This window comes from Oncorhynchus tshawytscha, linkage group LG05, assembly GCF_018296145.1.
Source record: "Oncorhynchus tshawytscha isolate Ot180627B linkage group LG05, Otsh_v2.0, whole genome shotgun sequence".
NCBI classification, from domain to species: domain Eukaryota; kingdom Metazoa; phylum Chordata; class Actinopteri; order Salmoniformes; family Salmonidae; genus Oncorhynchus; species Oncorhynchus tshawytscha.
In genome coordinates, this window is record NC_056433.1 from 5,177,233 (window position 1) to 5,193,979 (window position 16,747).

Genomic DNA, 16,747 nt, shown 5'->3' on the forward strand with positions numbered 1-16,747 from the left:
CTTGATTACCAACAACGACGAGACGGCCTACAGGGAGGAGGTGAGGGCCCTCGGAGTGTGGTGTCAGGAAAATAACCTCACACTCAACGTCAACAAAACTAAGGAGATGATTGTGGACTTCAGGAAACAGCAGAGGGAACACCCCCATCCACATCGATGGAACAGTAGTGGAGAGGGTAGCAAGTTTTAAGTTCCTCGGCATACACATCACAGACAAACTGAATTGGTCCACTCACACAGACAGCATCGTGAGGAAGGCGCAGCAGCGCCTCTTCAACCTCAGGAGGCTGAAGAAATTTGGCTTGTCACCAAAAGCACTCACAAACTTCTACAGATGCACAATCGAGAGCATCCTGGCGGGCTGTATCACCGCCTGGTATGGCAACTGCACCGCCCTCAACCGTAAGGCTCTCCAGAGGGTAGTGAGGTCTGCACATCACCGGGGGCAAACTACCTGCCCTCCAGGACACCTACACCACCCGATGCTACAGGAAGGCCATAAAGATCATCAAGGACATCAACCACCCGAGCCACTGCCTGTTCACCCCGCTGCCATCCAGAAGGCGAGGTCAGTACAGGTGCATCAAAGCCGGGACCGAGAGACTGAAAAACAGCTTCTATCTCAAGGCCATCAGACTGTTAAACAGCCACCACTAACATTGAGTGGCTACTGCCAACACACTGTCAATGACACTGACTCTACTCCAGCCACTTTAATCATGGGAATTGATGGGAAATGATGTAAATATATCACTAGCCACTTTAAACAATGCTACCTTATATAATGTTACTTACCCTACATTGTTCATCTCATATGCATACGTTGATACTGTACTCTATATCATCGACTGCATCCTTATGTAATACATGTATCACTAGCCACTTTAACTATGCCACTTGGTTTACATACTTATCTCATATGTATATACTGTACTCGATATCATCTACTGTATCTTGCCTATGCTGCTCTGTACCATCACTCATTCATATATCCTTATGTACATATTCTTTATCCCCTTACACTGTGTATGACAGTAGTTTTTTTTTGGAATTGTTAGTTAGATTACTTGCTCGTTATTACTGCATTGTCGGAACTAGAAGCACAAGCATTTCGCTACACTCGCATTAACATCTGCTAACCATGTGTATGTGACAAATAAAATTTGATTTGATTTGATTTGCTTGTCTCTATGATACATCTATCTGACAGCATCATGTCCAGTAACACTGCCTGTCTCTATGATACATCTAACTGACAGCATCATGTCCAGTAACACTGCCTGTCTCTATGATACATCTATCTGACACCATCATGTCCAGTAACACTGCCTGTCTCTATGATACATCTACCTGACAGCATCATGTCCAGTAACACTGCCTGTCTCTATGATACATCTACCTGACAGCATCATGTCCAGTAACACTGCCTGTCTCTATGATACATCTATCTGACAGCATCATGTCCAGTAACACTGCCTGTCTCTATGATACATCTACCTGACAGCATCATGTCCAGTAACACTGCCTGTCTCTATGATACATCTACCTGAGAGCATCATGTCCAGTAACACTGCCTGTCTCTATGATACATCTACCTGACAGCATCATGTCCAGTAACACTGCCTGTCTCTGACAGCATCATGTCCAGTAACTCTGCCTGTCTCTGACAGCATCATGTCCAGTAACACTGCCTGTCTCTATGATACATCTACCTGACAGCATCATGTCCAGTAACACTGCCTGTCTCTATGATACATCTATCTGACAGCATCATGTCCAGTAACACTGCCTGTCTCTATGATACATCTACCTGAGAGCATCATGTCCAGTAACACTGCCTGTCTCTGACAGCATCATGTCCAGTAACACTGCCTGTCTCTATGATACATCTATCTGACAGCATCATGTCCAGTACATCCCATGTTTCAAGTACTAAATATTCCAGTTTGGTTTCAGCAAAACGACTTGTTATGGAAATGACACAAAAGCCCAAAATATTAAGCCTTGTTCAAGAGAAGGTGAATCCACTCACTTCGTGGGAAGGTCTGGCAGGGAACTTCGTAAATTGGCATCTGTGGGGTCACATAAGAAGTCACATTGGTTCAATAGACTTACGAGGCACTCTTTCAGTGTATCCCCCCTAGTGTTTCTCCTACCATAAAATTCACAGGGCCGGGACTTCCTGATCCCCCTTACCTTTGTTTGGTCTAGCGATGAACGACTCGTCAGTGGCGTGCTCAGAGCGACAGTAACCGTCAATAAGGTCCACCATGTTTTCTGCCATCGCAAACTTAGTCACGTTGATAGACAGAGGCTGACGAAGAAGATACAAACCACTCACAATAACTGTCTAGTTTTTTTTTTGGAATTGAGTTAGATTACTTGCTCGTTATTACTGCATTGTCGGAACTAGAAGCACAAGCATTTCGCTACAATCATCTGCTAACCATACAAATAAAATTTGATTTGATTTGAATTTGATGATTTGATTTGAATTACAATCACATTACAAACACTATACAAACATTATAATGTCATAGGGGTCATGGACTGATAGGCTTTCAGGGCAAAATATGTATTTAAGATGCAGGCTTTTAAACTCAACGATCACATCAATCAAAATGTTTTGTAAAAACAAAGACTTACGGACACAGCTCTCTAGTTAGAATTCAGAGCCTGTATTCATTATGTCTCTAGTTAGAATTCAGAGCCTGTATTCATTATGTCTCTAGTCAGAATTCAGAGCCTGTATTCATTATGTCTCTAGTTAGAATTCAGAGCCTGTATTCATTATGTCTCTAGTCAGAATTCAGAGCCTGTATTCATTATGTCTCTAGTCAGAATTCAGAGCCTGTATTCATAATGTTAGAATGTTAGAATTCAGAGCCTGTATTCATTATGTCTCTAGTTAGAATTCAGAGCCTGTATTCATTATGTCTCTAGTCAGAATTCAGAGCCTGTATTCATAATGTTAGAATGTTAGAATTCAGAGCCTGTATTCATTATGTCTCTAGTCAGAATTCAGAGCCTGTATTCATAATGTTAGAATGTTAGAATTCAGAGCCTGTATTCATTATGTCTCTAGTTAGAATTCAGAGCCTGTATTCATTATGTCTCTAGTTAGAATTCAGAGCCTGTATTCATTATGTCTCTAGTTAGAATTCAGAGCCTGTATTCATTATGTCTCTAGTCAGAATTCAGAGCCTGTATTCATAATGTTAGAATGTTAGAATTCAGAGCCTGTATTCATTATGTCTCTAGTTAGAATTCAGAGCCTGTATTCATTATGTCTCTAGTTAGAATTCAGAGCCTGTATTCATTATGTCTCTAGTTAGAATTCAGAGCCTGTATTCATTATGTCTCTAGTTATAATTCAGAGCCTGTATTCATTATGTCTCTAGTCAGAATTCAGAGCCTCTATTCATTATGTCTCTAGTCAGAATTCAGAGCCTGTATTCATAATGTTAGAATGTTAGAATTCAGAGCCTGTATTCATTATGTCTCTAGTTAGAATTCAGAGCCTGTATTCATTATGTCTCTAGTCAGAATTCAGAGCCTGTATTCATAATGTTAGAATGTTAGAATTCAGAGCCTGTATTCATTATGTCTCTAGTCAGAATTCAGAGTCTGTATTCATTATGTCTCTAGTTCGAATTCAGAGCCTGTATTCATTATGTCTCTAGTCAGAATTCAGAGCCTGTATTCATTATGTCTCTAGTTAGAATTCAGAGCCTGTATTCATTATGTCTCTAGTCAGAATTCAGAGCCTGTATTCATTATGTCTCTAGTCATTAGAGCCTGTATTCATTATGTCTCTAGTCAGAATTCAGAGCCTGTATTCATTATGTCTCTAGTTAGAATTCAGAGCCTGTATTCATTATGTCTCTAGTCAGAATTCAGAGCCTGTATTCATTATGTCTCTAGTCAGAATTCAGAGCCTGTATTCATAATGTTAGAATGTTAGAATTCAGAGCCTGTATTCATTATGTCTCTAGTTAGAATTCAGAGCCTGTATTCATTATGTCTCTAGTTAGAATTCAGAGCCTGTATTCATTATGTCTCTAGTTATAATTCAGAGCCTGTATTCATTATGTCTCTAGTCAGAATTCAGAGCCTGTATTCATTATGTCTCTAGTCAGAATTCAGAGCCTGTATTCATAATGTTAGAATTCAGAGCCTGTATTCATTATGTCTCTAGTTAGAATTCAGAGCCTGTATTCATTATGTCTCTAGTTAGAATTCAGAGCCTGTATTCATTATGTCTCTAGTTAGAATTCAGAGCCTGTATTCATTATGTCTCTAGTTAGAATTCAGAGCCTGTATACATAATGTCTCTAGTCAGAATTCAGGTTCCCCCTGTCCATAGAACCTTTTTCATTGTGATCTAGGATCAGGTTCCCACTGTCCATATAACCTTATTCATTACGATCTAAAAGGCACCACTGTTCCTATATTAGCAGTCCTACTCTGAGTCTCTTTGTGAATGTTGGCCCAGGCCTCACTACCTTGTTTTACCTGACTGACTCGGTCCATGTTCTGATTAAGCAGTACTAATACACGTTTTCTTGATCTATTTTAATGTGTACCTGTCTGGCTCCGTCTATGTCCAGGTTGAGGAGGGCTTTGCCGTCACTCTGAGATGAACACTTGATGCTCTTGATCTGTTTGAAATCCGCTAGACACACAGGCTGGTGGGGATAAGAGAGACACAATTAAATGATACACTTATCAGTAAAGGTTGACATGGGGACAGGACTCCCGGGGACAGGACTACCGGGCGACAGGACTACCGGGGACAGGACTACCGGGGACAGGACTACCGGGGACAGGACTACCGGGGACAGGACTCCCGGGGACAGGACTACCGGGGACAGGACTACCGGGGACAGGACTACCGGGACAGGACTCCCGGGCGACAGGACTCCCGGGCGACAGGACTACCGGGGACAGGACTCCCGGGGACAGGACTACCGGGGACAGGACTACCGGGGACAGGACTCCCGGGCGACAGGACTCCCGGGCGACAGGACTACCGGGGACAGGACTCCCGGGGACAGGACTACCGGGGACAGGACTACCGGGGACAGGACTCCCGGGGACAGGACTCCCGGGCGACAGGACTACCGGGGACAGGACTCCCGGGGACAGGACTCCCGAGTGGCGCAGCAAACTAAGGCACTGCATTGCAGTGCTAGAGGTGGCCCTACAGACACTGGTTCAATCCCGGGCTGTATCACCAGCTGTGATCAGGAGTCCCATAGGGCGGAGCACAATTGCCTCAGCGTCGTCCGGGTTAAGGGAAGGTTTGGCCGGTGGGACCTACTAGGCTCATTGCGCTCTAGCGATGCCTTGTGGTGCGGAGCCTGCAGGCTGACCTCGGTAGTCAGTTGAACAGTGTTTCCTCCGGTGGTGCGTCTGGCTTCCAGGTTATTAAGCGGGCGGATGTTAAAGAAGCGTGGTTTGGCGGGTCATGTTTCGGAGGACGCAAGACTCAACCTTTGCCTCCAGAGACCATTGAGGAGTTGCAGCGATGAGACGATTACGAAATTGGGGTGAAAAAGGGTGGTGAAATAAATGAATAAACTATTGGGGGTCCTGTGGGATTCTGGTTCTAGGGATCAAGTTTGGGACAGGACAGAATGGACAGTACAGGACTAGTTATAAACATAGTTTTGTGTGTGTGTGTGTGTGTGTGTGGGGGAGAATATGTAATTTGTCGAAGATTTTATTTAAAAACTGTGAATAGGCCTAATATAGTTTACTCAATATTAATAAATTAGTTCATGTAATTTCACCCCTCCTCTTCCATCAGCTCACTCTCACGCCTCGCTCCAGTTACAGCCATCGCCACAGCACAATCACTACTTTACCTCAGATGCCAACGTACAGTCAGTGAATGAAGGAATCCTTCAAGAGATGAATTGAGTTCAACCGACTCTGGGTAAGCCAAACTTTGCCAAACTCTGATAATGTGGTTGTTATCAGCTGTGTGCAGGGCAGGATACTGTCTGGTGAGCGCCGAACAGTAGCCAAACGGAGCAGTTGCTATGGCGAGATTATTTTTTGCATTTGTGATTTGTGTGTGTAAAATGAACACGGGACGGGGAGTAGTTTCACAGGAACAGAACAGGAAAGTTCAGTCGTTATAGAACAGTTCCTGAAACAGGACAGTACGGGAGAAGATTAGACAGGACAGGAATGGGTTTTCACTCCCGTGTCAACCTCTATACTTTTAGACAAAAAAAGGTTTCCTAAAGGGTTCTTCGGCTGTCCCCATAGGAGAACCCTTTTTGGTTCCAGGTAGAACTCTTTTGGGTGCCATGTAGAACCCTCTGAGGAAAAGGGTATTACATGGAACTCAAAAGGGTTCTACCTGGAATCAAAAGAGTTCTACAGAAGGGTTCTTCAAAGGGTTCTCCTATGGGGATAGTTGAAGAGCAGTTTTGGTTCTAGTTAGCACCTTTTTTCTATGAGTGTAGTGCAGGGTGAAGTCACATTTACATTTTAAGTAATTTAGCAGACGCTCTTATCCAGAGCGACTTACAATTAGTGCATTCCTCTTCAGCTAGGTGAGACATATCACAATAGTAGCATGTACATTTCCCCCACAATGCTCAGTATCACTCGGGGGAAACTTCACCCCGGACCCCACACAGGCTGGGGATGGGACATGAAGAACAGGAGAATATCGGCCAGAAATCATTCACGACAATGCAATGAAAATGAACAAATAGCAACATATATAGCATCCTGCTTACCTCTGAGTCTATATGGCTGGTTTGGCGAATGCCCTGCATGCTTACCTCTGAGTCTATATAGGTGGGTTGGTGAATGCCCTGCATGCTTACCTCTGAGTCTATATAGGTGGGTTGGTGAATGCCCTGCATGCTTACCTCTGAGTCTATATAGGTGGGTTGGTGAATACCCTGCATGCTTACCTCTGAGTCTATATAGGTGGGTTGGTGAATGCCCTGCATGCTTACCTCTGAGTCTATATAGGTGGGTTGGTGAATGCCCTGCATGCTTACCCTGAGTCTATATAGGTGGGTTGGTGAATGCCCTGCATGCTTACTGCTGAGTCTATATAGGTGGGTTGGTGAATGCCCTGCATGCTTACCTCTGAGTCTATATAGGTGGGTTGGTGAATACCCTGCATGCTTACTGCTGAGTCTATATAGGTGGGTTGGTGAATACCCTGCATGCTTACCTCTGAGTCTATATGGTGGGTTGGTGAATGCCCTGCATGCTTACTCTGAGTCTATATAGGTGGGTTGGTGAATGCCCTGCATGCTTACCTCTGAGTCTATATAGGTGGGTTGGTGAATGCCCTGCATGCTTACTGCTGAGTCTATATGGGTGGGTTGGTGAATGCCCTGCATGCTTACCTCTGAGTCTATATAGGTGGGTTGGTGAATACCCTGCATGCTTACTGCTGAGTCTATATAGGTGGGTGGGTTGGCTTACCTCTGAGTCTATATGCCCTGCATGCTTACCTCTGAGTCTATATAGGTGGGTTGGTGAATACCCTGCATGCTTACTGCTGAGTCTATATAGGTGGGTTGGTGAATGCCCTGCATGCTTACTGCTGAGTCTATATGGGTGGGTTGGTGAATGCCCTGCATGCTTACCTCTGAGTCTATATAGGTGGGTTGGTGAATACCCTGCATGCTTACTGCTGAGTCTATATAGGTGGGTTGGTGAATGCCCTGCATGCTTACCTCTGAGTCTATATGGGTGGGTTGGTGAATGCCCTGCATGCTTACCTCTGAGTCTATATGGGTGGGTTGGTGAATGCCCTGCATGCTTACCTCTGAGTCTATATAGGTGGGTTGGTGAATACCCTGCATGCTTACCTCTGAGTCTATATAGGTGGGTTGGTGAATACCCTGCATGCTTACCTCTGAGTCTATATAGGTGGGTTGGTGAATGCCCTGCATGCTTACCTCTGAGTCTATATAGGTGGGTTGGTGAATGCCCTGCATGCTTACCTCTGAGTCTATATAGGTGGGTTGGTGAATGCCCTGCATGCTTACCGCTGAGTCTATATAGGTGGGTTGGTGAATACCCTGCATGCTTACCTCTGAGTCTATATAGGTGGGTTGGTGAATGCCCTGCATGCTTACCGCTGAGTCTATATAGGTGGGTTGGTGAATGCCCTGCATGCTTACCTCTGAGTCTATATAGGTGGGTTGGTGAATGCCCTGCATGCTTACCTCTGAGTCTATATAGGTGGGTTGGTGAATGCCCTGCATGCTTACCTCTGAGTCTATATAGGTGGGTTGGTGAATGCCCTGCATGCTTACCTCTGAGTCTATATAGGTGGGTTGGTGAATGCCCTGCATGCTTACCGCTGAGTCTTTATGGGTGCGTTGGCGAATACCCTGCATGCTTACCTCTGAGTCTATATAGGTGGGTTGGTGAATGCCCTGCATGCTTACCGCTGAGTCTTTATGGGTGCGTTGGCGAATACCCCTGGCTCCAATCACCAGCTCCACTGACAGACTCCAACCTTGCTGTGGACAAACAGTGGGGTTGCAACATAACTTTCATGTCTTGACAAACTTCAGACTCATACAATATTTTCTGTGAAGTGAGCCGTGAGAAAAGGAAAACCCAGAGCATGTCTAATTGTAGATTATTGCATCATTTGTGGTGCAGTGATCCAAAAGTATGATCAGGAAAATGATCAGGAAAATGAGATGATAGGTTTTTACTGCGTACTGACTGTACCTCACTCAGGTATTTACTGCGTACTGACAGGACCTCACTCAGGTATTTACTGTGTCCTGACAGGACCTCATACTGACAGGACCTGACTCAGATATTTACTGTGTACTGACAGGACCTCATACTGACGGGACCTCACTCAGATATTTACTGTGTACTGACAGGACCTCATACTGACAGGACCTCACTCAGATATTTACTGTGTCCTGACAGGACCTCACTCATATATTTACTGTGTCCTGACAGGACCTCACTCAGGTATTTACTGTGTACTGACAGGACCTCATACTGACAGGACCTCACTCCGATATTTACTGTGTACGGACAGGACCTCACTCAGATATTGACTGTGTACTGACAGGACCTCATACTGACAGGACCTCACTCAGATATTTACTGTGTACTGACAGGACCTCATACTGACAGGACCTCACTCAGATATTTACTGTGTACTGACAGGACCTCATACTGACAGGACCTCACTCAGATATTTACTGTGTACTGACAGGACCTCACTCAGGTATTTACTGTGTACTGACAGGACCTCACTCAGGTATTTACTGTGTACTGACAGGACCTCACTCAGGTATTTACTGTGTACTGACAGGACCTCACTCAGGTATTTACTGTGTACTGACAGGACCTTACTCAGGCATTTACTGTGTACTGACATGACCTCACTCAGGTATTTACTGTGTACTGACAGGACCTCACTCAGGTATTTACTGTGTACTGACAGGACCTTACTCAGGCATTTACTGTGTACTGACATGACCTCACTCAGGTATTTACTGTGTACTGACAGGACCTCACTCAGGTATTTACTGTGTACTGACAGGACCTCACTCAGGTATTTACTGTGTACTGACAGGACCTTACTCAGGCATTTACTGTGTACTGACATGACCTCACTCAGGTATTTACTGTGTACTGACAGGACCTCATACTGACAGGACCTCACTCAGATATTTACTGTGTACTGACAAGACCTCATACTGACAGGACCTCACTCAGGTATTTACTGTGTTCTGACAGGACCTCACTCAGGTATTTACTGTGTACTGACAGGACCTCACTCAGGTATTTACTGTGTACTGACAGGACCTCACTCAGGTATTTACTGTGTACTGACAGGACCTTACTCAGGCATTTACTGTGTACTGACATGACCTCACTCAGGTATTTACTGTGTACTGACAGGACCTCATACTGACAGGACCTCACTCAGATATTTACTGTGTACTGACAGGACCTCATACTGACCGGACCTCACTCAGATATTTACTGTGTACTGACAAGACGTCATACTGACAGGACCTCACTCAGGTATTTACTGTGTTCTGACAGGACCTCACTCAGGTATTTACTGTGTACTGACAGGACCTCACTCAGGTATTTACTGTGTACTGACAGGACCTCACTCAGGTATTTACTGTGTACTGACAGGACCTCATACTGACAGGACCTCACTCAGGTATTTACTGTGTACTGACAGGACCTCACTCAGGTATTTACTGTGTACTGACAGGACCTCATACTGACAGGACCTCACTCAGGTATTTACTGTGTCCTGACAGGACCTCACTCAGGTATTTACTGTGTACTGACAGGACCTCACTCAGGTATTTACTGTGTACTGACAGGACCTCACTCAGGTATTTACTGTGTACTGACAGGACCTCACTCAGGTATTTACTGTGTACTGACAGGACCTCACTCAGGTATTTACTGTGTCCTGACAGGACCTCACTCAGGCATTTACTGTGTACTGACAGGACCTCACTCAGGTATTTACTGTGTACTGACAGGACCTCATACTGACAGGACCTCACTCAGATATTTACTGTGTACTGACAAGACCTCATACTGACAGGACCTCACTCAGGTATTTACTGTGTTCTGACAGGACCTCACTCAGGTATTTACTGTGTACTGACAGGACCTCACTCAGGTATTTACTGTGTACTGACAGGACCTCATACTGACAGGACCTCACTCAGGTATTTACTGTGTTCTGACAGGACCTCACTCAGGTATTTACTGTGTACTGACAGGACCCTACTCAGGTATTTACTGTGTACTGACAGGACCCTACTCAGGTATTTACTGTGTACTGACAGGACCTCACTCAGGTATTTACTGTGTTCTGACAGGACCTCACTCAGGTATTTACTGTGTACTGACAGGACCTCACTCAGGTATTTACTGTGTACTGACAGGACCCTACTCAGGTATTTACTGTGTACTGACAGGACCTCACTCGGGTATTTACTGTGTTCTGACAGGACCTCACTCAGGTATTTACTGTGTACTGACAGGACCTCACTCAGGTATTTACTGTGTTCTGACAGGACCTCACTCAGGTATTTACTGTGTACTGACAGGACCTCACTCAGGTATTTACTGTGTACTGACAGGACCTCACTCAGGTATTTACTGTGTACTGACAGGACCTCACTCAGATATTTACTGTGTACTGACAGGACTTCACTCAGGTATTTACTGTGTACTGACAGGACCTCACTCAGATATTTACTGTGTACTGACAGGACCTCACTCAGGTATTTACTGTGTACTGACAGGACCCTACTCAGGTATTTACTGTGTACTGACAGGACCTCACTCAGGTATTTACTGTGTACCGACTGCAAATACCTGAGTGCGGCCCTTCCTAATTGTATTGTTTGTAAAGCCAACAGCAACACGAACCACCAGTTCGCAGGGGTAGACCTCCTCATCAACATTGATGAATTCAGTGAGCGTTTTGAAGAAGCGAACCATACACTCCTCCTCCTTCAGAGTAGCGTACTGCTGGAAGGTCTGGGTGATCAGCTTCCGAAGAGGACGAGACTGGGACAGAACATCACAACATTAGACGACATTTTCATAACCCTATTTTAACTATGATGTCAAATAGTAAACAGCACGGTAAGTGATGCTGCCAGCATAGAAATTATCAGAAATTACCAGAATCTATCAAAAATGACCAGAAATTATCAGAAATTATCAGAAATTACCAGAATCTATCAAAAATGACCAGAAATTATCAGAAATTATCAGAAATTACCAGAATCTATCAAAAATGACCAGAAATTATCAGAAATTATCAGAAATTACCAGAATCTATCAAAAATGACCAGAAATTATCAGAAATTATCAGAAATTACCAGAATCTATCAAAAATGACCAGAAATTATCAGAAATTATCAGAAATTACCAGAATCTATCAAAAATGACCAGAAATTATCAGAAATTATCAGAAATTACCAGAATCTATCAAAAATGACTAGAAATTATCAGAAATTATCAGAAATTTTCTTTGCTGACATAATAGTTATAGCTAGGCTCATTATTAAAAACTTTGTAGAAACTTTCAATACTATGTTGAACGATCATGTGGAAATCCAAATTCATAAATGTACCTTCATGCGGTCAATGAGCTCCTGTGGGAAGAACAGGTTCAGCCCCACGTCCTTCCTTCATTGGTCAAAATAAATCACATTCAGAGAGACCAGTTAGAAAAAACCAACCAATCAAACCAACATGATAGAAAAGTTAGGTAATAAACCAACCTATCAAACCAATGTGATAGAAAAGTTAGGTAATAAACCAACCAATCAAACCAATGTGATAGAAAAGGTAGGTAATAAACCAACCAATCAAACCAATGTGATAGAAAAGTTAGGTAATAAACCAACCAATCAAACCAATGTGATAGAAAAGTTAGGTAAAAAACCAACCAATCAAACCAATGTGATAGAAAAGTTAGGTAAAAAAACAACCAATCAAACCATTGTGATAGAAAAGGTAGGTAAATGAATGTTGCTACCAACAAACATGTCAAATGTAAGTACTTACTCTAGTAACTCAAAGTTGGACTTCTTCTCCAAACCTTTAGCGTTCATGTCTTTATAAAACCTCCTGAGGACCAAGCAGATAAACACTGTTTTATTTGTATCCCACTCAGTGATGTTTCCCTGCTTTGAAAGATCCTATTAAAATGTTCTGTATGGTGGAGAAAAACCTTATAAGCATTTCACTGTATCGTTTACACCCATTGTATTCTGTCATGTGACAAATACACTTGAATTGATTTAGAACAACGCAACATACGAGGCTCTACTACGGACAAACCCACTGTGACGTTGATGACGTCTACACGAGGATACAATAAGGAACCTCACCTGATCTCCAGACAGCCCAGCTGCAGGGCCATCCCATCACTGACCTTACTGGCATGGTACTGCATGTAGTCACTACGCACCTAACACAGACCCAAGATGGCATAGAGAGACCACATGTACTGTTGTTAACGGGTTAGAGGTAGTTACCCTGCATTCCATCTTTGACCTTACTGGCATGGTTCTGCATGTAGTCACTACGCACCTAACACAGGCAATACGGACAGAACACGTTATTAACTGTTATGAAGTCACTCAGCCTGGTCTCATAGTCTAGACGTATCATAGTACATGTAAATCCGGGACACTCAAATTAGTATGGTATGTTATGTTTGCTGTTAATATATAAAGACAGATGGTTACTTAAGGCTTAAACCAAAGTAGGGTGGTTGGTTGGGTTAGATGGGTGGGCGTATAACGTGAACAAGCAACCCAAAAGGTCCCATCAGGGACAACTTTATATAATTAGCCATTTTTCAACTACTTACTACTTTTTAGCTACTTTGCAACCACTTAGCATGTCAGCTAACCCTTCCCCTAACTATAACCTTAACCTTATAATCTAACTCCTAAACTTAGGAGTTAGATTAAACCTAGCTAAACCTAGCTAATGTTAGCCAGCTAGCTAACATTAGCCACTTAGCTAAAATTCATAACAAATCAATTTTTGCTAATTCTTTAACATATAATATGAAGTGTAAGTTGTAACATATCATATGAAATGGGTGACGGACATCCACAAATTAAAACATACCATACGGAACGTAACATGTAATATTAAACCGAGTGTCTCGGATTTACTTACACAATGATAAGAAGTGCTCTGAGACTAGGTTGTGTAACTATGCATCTACAGTATTACCACAAGTTCATTACAACAGACAACAGAAAACAGTGAATTATCGCTGACGATGAAGTTCTGGAAATTAGTCATGTGTTCTCTACATAGCCAGAGTATTAATGTGTTCTCTCATAGAGTATTAATGTGTTCTCTACATAGTCAGAGTATTAATGTGTTCTATACATAGAGTATTAATGTGTTCTCTACATAGAGTATTAATGTGTTCTCTACATAGAGTATTAATGTGTTCTCTACATAGAGTATTAATGTGTTCTCTACATAGAGTATTAATGTGTTCTCTACATAGAGTATTAATGTGTTCTCTACATAGTCAGAGTATTAATGTGTTCTCTACATAGAGTATTAATGTGTTCTCTACATAGAGTATTAATGTGTTCTCTACATAGTCAGAGTATTAATGTGTTCTCTACATAGAGTATTAATGTGTTCTCTACATAGAGTATTAATGTGTTCTCTACATAGTCAGAGTATTAATGTGTTCTCTACATAGAGTATTAATGTGTTCTCTACATAGAGTATTAATGTGTTCTCTACATAGAGTATTAATGTGTTCTCTACATAGAGTATTAATGTGTTCTCTACATAGTCAGAGTATTAATGTGTTCTCTACATAGAGTATTAATGTGTTCTCTACATAGAGTATTAATGTGTTCTCTACATAGAGTATTAATGTGTTCTCTATATAGAGTATTAATGTGTTCTCTACATAGAGTATTAATGTGTTCTCTACATAGAGTATTAATGTGTTCTCTACATAGTCAGAGTATTAATGTGTTCTCTACATAGAGTATTAATGTGTTCTCTACATATAGTATTAATGTGTTCTCTACACAGAGTATTAATGTGTTCTCTACATAGTCAGAGTACTGCTTGCTGCCTACGGTACCTGTTGATAGAAATACAGCAGTGTAGTACTGTCTTCTTTAAACTTTTCCAGGAAGTTGACTGGAATGTAGCGGACTCTCAGGTCATACCTGTGGAGAGATGAAAATAACCATACTTCAGAGTAGCAGTCTTCAACGGATGAATGTACCTCTGCTTTAGAGTAGCAGTCTACAACTGATGAATGTACCTCTGCTTTAGAGTAGCAGTCTTCAACTGATGAATGTACCTCTGCTTTAGAGTAGCAGTCTTCAACTGATGAATGTACCTCTGCTTTAGAGTAGCAGTCTTCAACTGATGAATGTACCTCTGCTTTAGAGTAGCAGTCTACAACTGATGAACTACCCATATTTTAGACTAGGAGTCTACAACTGATGAATGTACCTCTGCTTTAGAGTAGCAGTCTACAACTGATGAATGTACCTCTGCTTTAGAGTAGCAGTCTTCAACTGATGAATGTACCTCTGCTTTAGAGTAGCAGTCTACAACTGATGAATGTACCTCTGCTTTAGAGTAGCAGTCTACAACTGATGAATGTACCTCTGCTTTAGAGTAGCAGTCTTCAACTGATGAACTACCCATATTTTAGACTAGGAGTCTACAACTGATGAATGACCCATATTTTAGAGTAGGAATTCTTCAACCTTTTCTTGGTCAGGGACCCCGTCCCAGACGAACCCAGAGCACCACTTTATATTTTACAGTGGAGGTTGAAGCAGAAACAAACTCCTTTGTCTGCGACTCTTTCGTCTTGTGGCTCCATGAGGAAACTTCCTTTAAACTCCTTTAAACATGGCTGTCGTACATTGGTTCACTTATGCCCTAAAATAAATGTGTTCATATGAGCAGGAATATTGTACATACATTTGTTCATATGGGCAGAATATTGGAAGGCCAAACCGGAAACCCATGGTCCTCATTATACATTAGCAAAAATAAATAATTGCATGTCTTGTGTTGTCATCAGGTGAATGATGAGGGCAAGGAGAAATAATCAACATCCGTCTCCCCTTCTCCACCTCCTCAATCCGTGTCCCACTCCTCCTCCTCCTCCCTGTCCCACTCCTCCTCCTCCTCCCTGTCCCACTCCTCCTCCCTGTCCCACTCCTCCTCCCTGTCCCGCTCCTCCTCCCTGTCCCGCTCCTCCTCCCTGTCCCACTCCTCCTCCTCCCTGTCCCACTCCTCCTCCTCCGCCCTGTCCCACTCCTCCTCCTCCTCCCTGTCCCACTCCTCCTCCTCAACCCCTGTCCCACTCCTCCTCCTCAACCCCTGTCCCACTCCTCCTCCACCCTGTCCCACTCCTCCTCCATCCCTGTCCCACTCCCACTCCTCCTCCACCTTGTCCCACTCCTCCTGCTCCACCCCTGTCCCACTCCTCCTCCTCCACCCTGTCCCACTCCCACTCCACCCTATCCCACTCCTCCTCCATCCCTGTCCCACTCCTCCTCCTCAACCCCTGTCCCACTCCTCCTCCACCCCTGTCCCACTCCTCCTCCTCAACCCCTGTCCCACTCCTCCTCCATCCCTGTCCCACTCCTCCTCCTCCACCCTGTCCCACTCCTCCATCCACCCATGTCCCACTCCTCCTCCACTCCTGTCCCATCCCTCCACCACTCCTCTCACCTCCACTCTGCCTCCACGTGATGACTCTCATAGCGTTGCTCCACCTCCCCCACGGTCAGGTCTGGATGGAGCCAATGGAGCTCGTCTGACTTGAGGTGCTTCAGCAGCAGACCATAGCAGCCTTTATACTGGATGTTAGGGCCCAGTCTACCACTGGTCAGGATAGACTGGACTATAGCCTGGGGGAGAGAGACCAGTAGGGAGATAGTCACAGTTATTAAAAGGATACCACTGCTCAGGATAGACTGGACTATAGCCTGGAGGAGAGAGACCAGTATGGAGGCCGTCACAGTTAAAAGGATACCACTGGTCAGGATAGACTGGACTATAGCCTGGAGGAGAGAGACCAGTATGGAGATTGATTTATTGGTCTATCAATCAACCAATAAATCAATCAATCAAATGTATGTATGTATATTACATGTATTTATGTACATCAAATGTATTTCTAAATCCCTTGTGATGTCAACAG

The 16,747-nt window shown here is 43.5% G+C and overlaps 1 protein-coding gene across 3 annotated transcripts in view; it reads right to left on the reverse strand.

Moving 5' to 3' along the window:
• Positions 1 to 16,747, reverse strand: part of LOC112235635 (protein-tyrosine kinase 2-beta-like) — a 75,564-nt gene that overhangs the window by 39,357 nt on the left and 19,460 nt on the right. For all 3 annotated transcript variants that reach the window (XM_042321357.1, XM_042321358.1, XM_042321359.1), the window contains exons 3-12: positions 16,276 to 16,454; positions 14,657 to 14,744; positions 12,912 to 12,991; positions 12,586 to 12,648; positions 12,150 to 12,204; positions 11,437 to 11,577; positions 8,439 to 8,513; positions 4,587 to 4,688; positions 2,197 to 2,314; positions 2,033 to 2,072 (exon numbers count right to left, since the gene is read on the reverse strand). In XM_042321357.1, the coding sequence (XP_042177291.1) occupies positions 2,033 to 2,072; positions 2,197 to 2,314; positions 4,587 to 4,688; positions 8,439 to 8,513; positions 11,437 to 11,577; positions 12,150 to 12,204; positions 12,586 to 12,648; positions 12,912 to 12,991; positions 14,657 to 14,744; positions 16,276 to 16,454 (941 nt within the window). The remainder of the gene's footprint in view (positions 1 to 2,032; positions 2,073 to 2,196; positions 2,315 to 4,586; positions 4,689 to 8,438; positions 8,514 to 11,436; positions 11,578 to 12,149; positions 12,205 to 12,585; positions 12,649 to 12,911; positions 12,992 to 14,656; positions 14,745 to 16,275; positions 16,455 to 16,747) is intronic.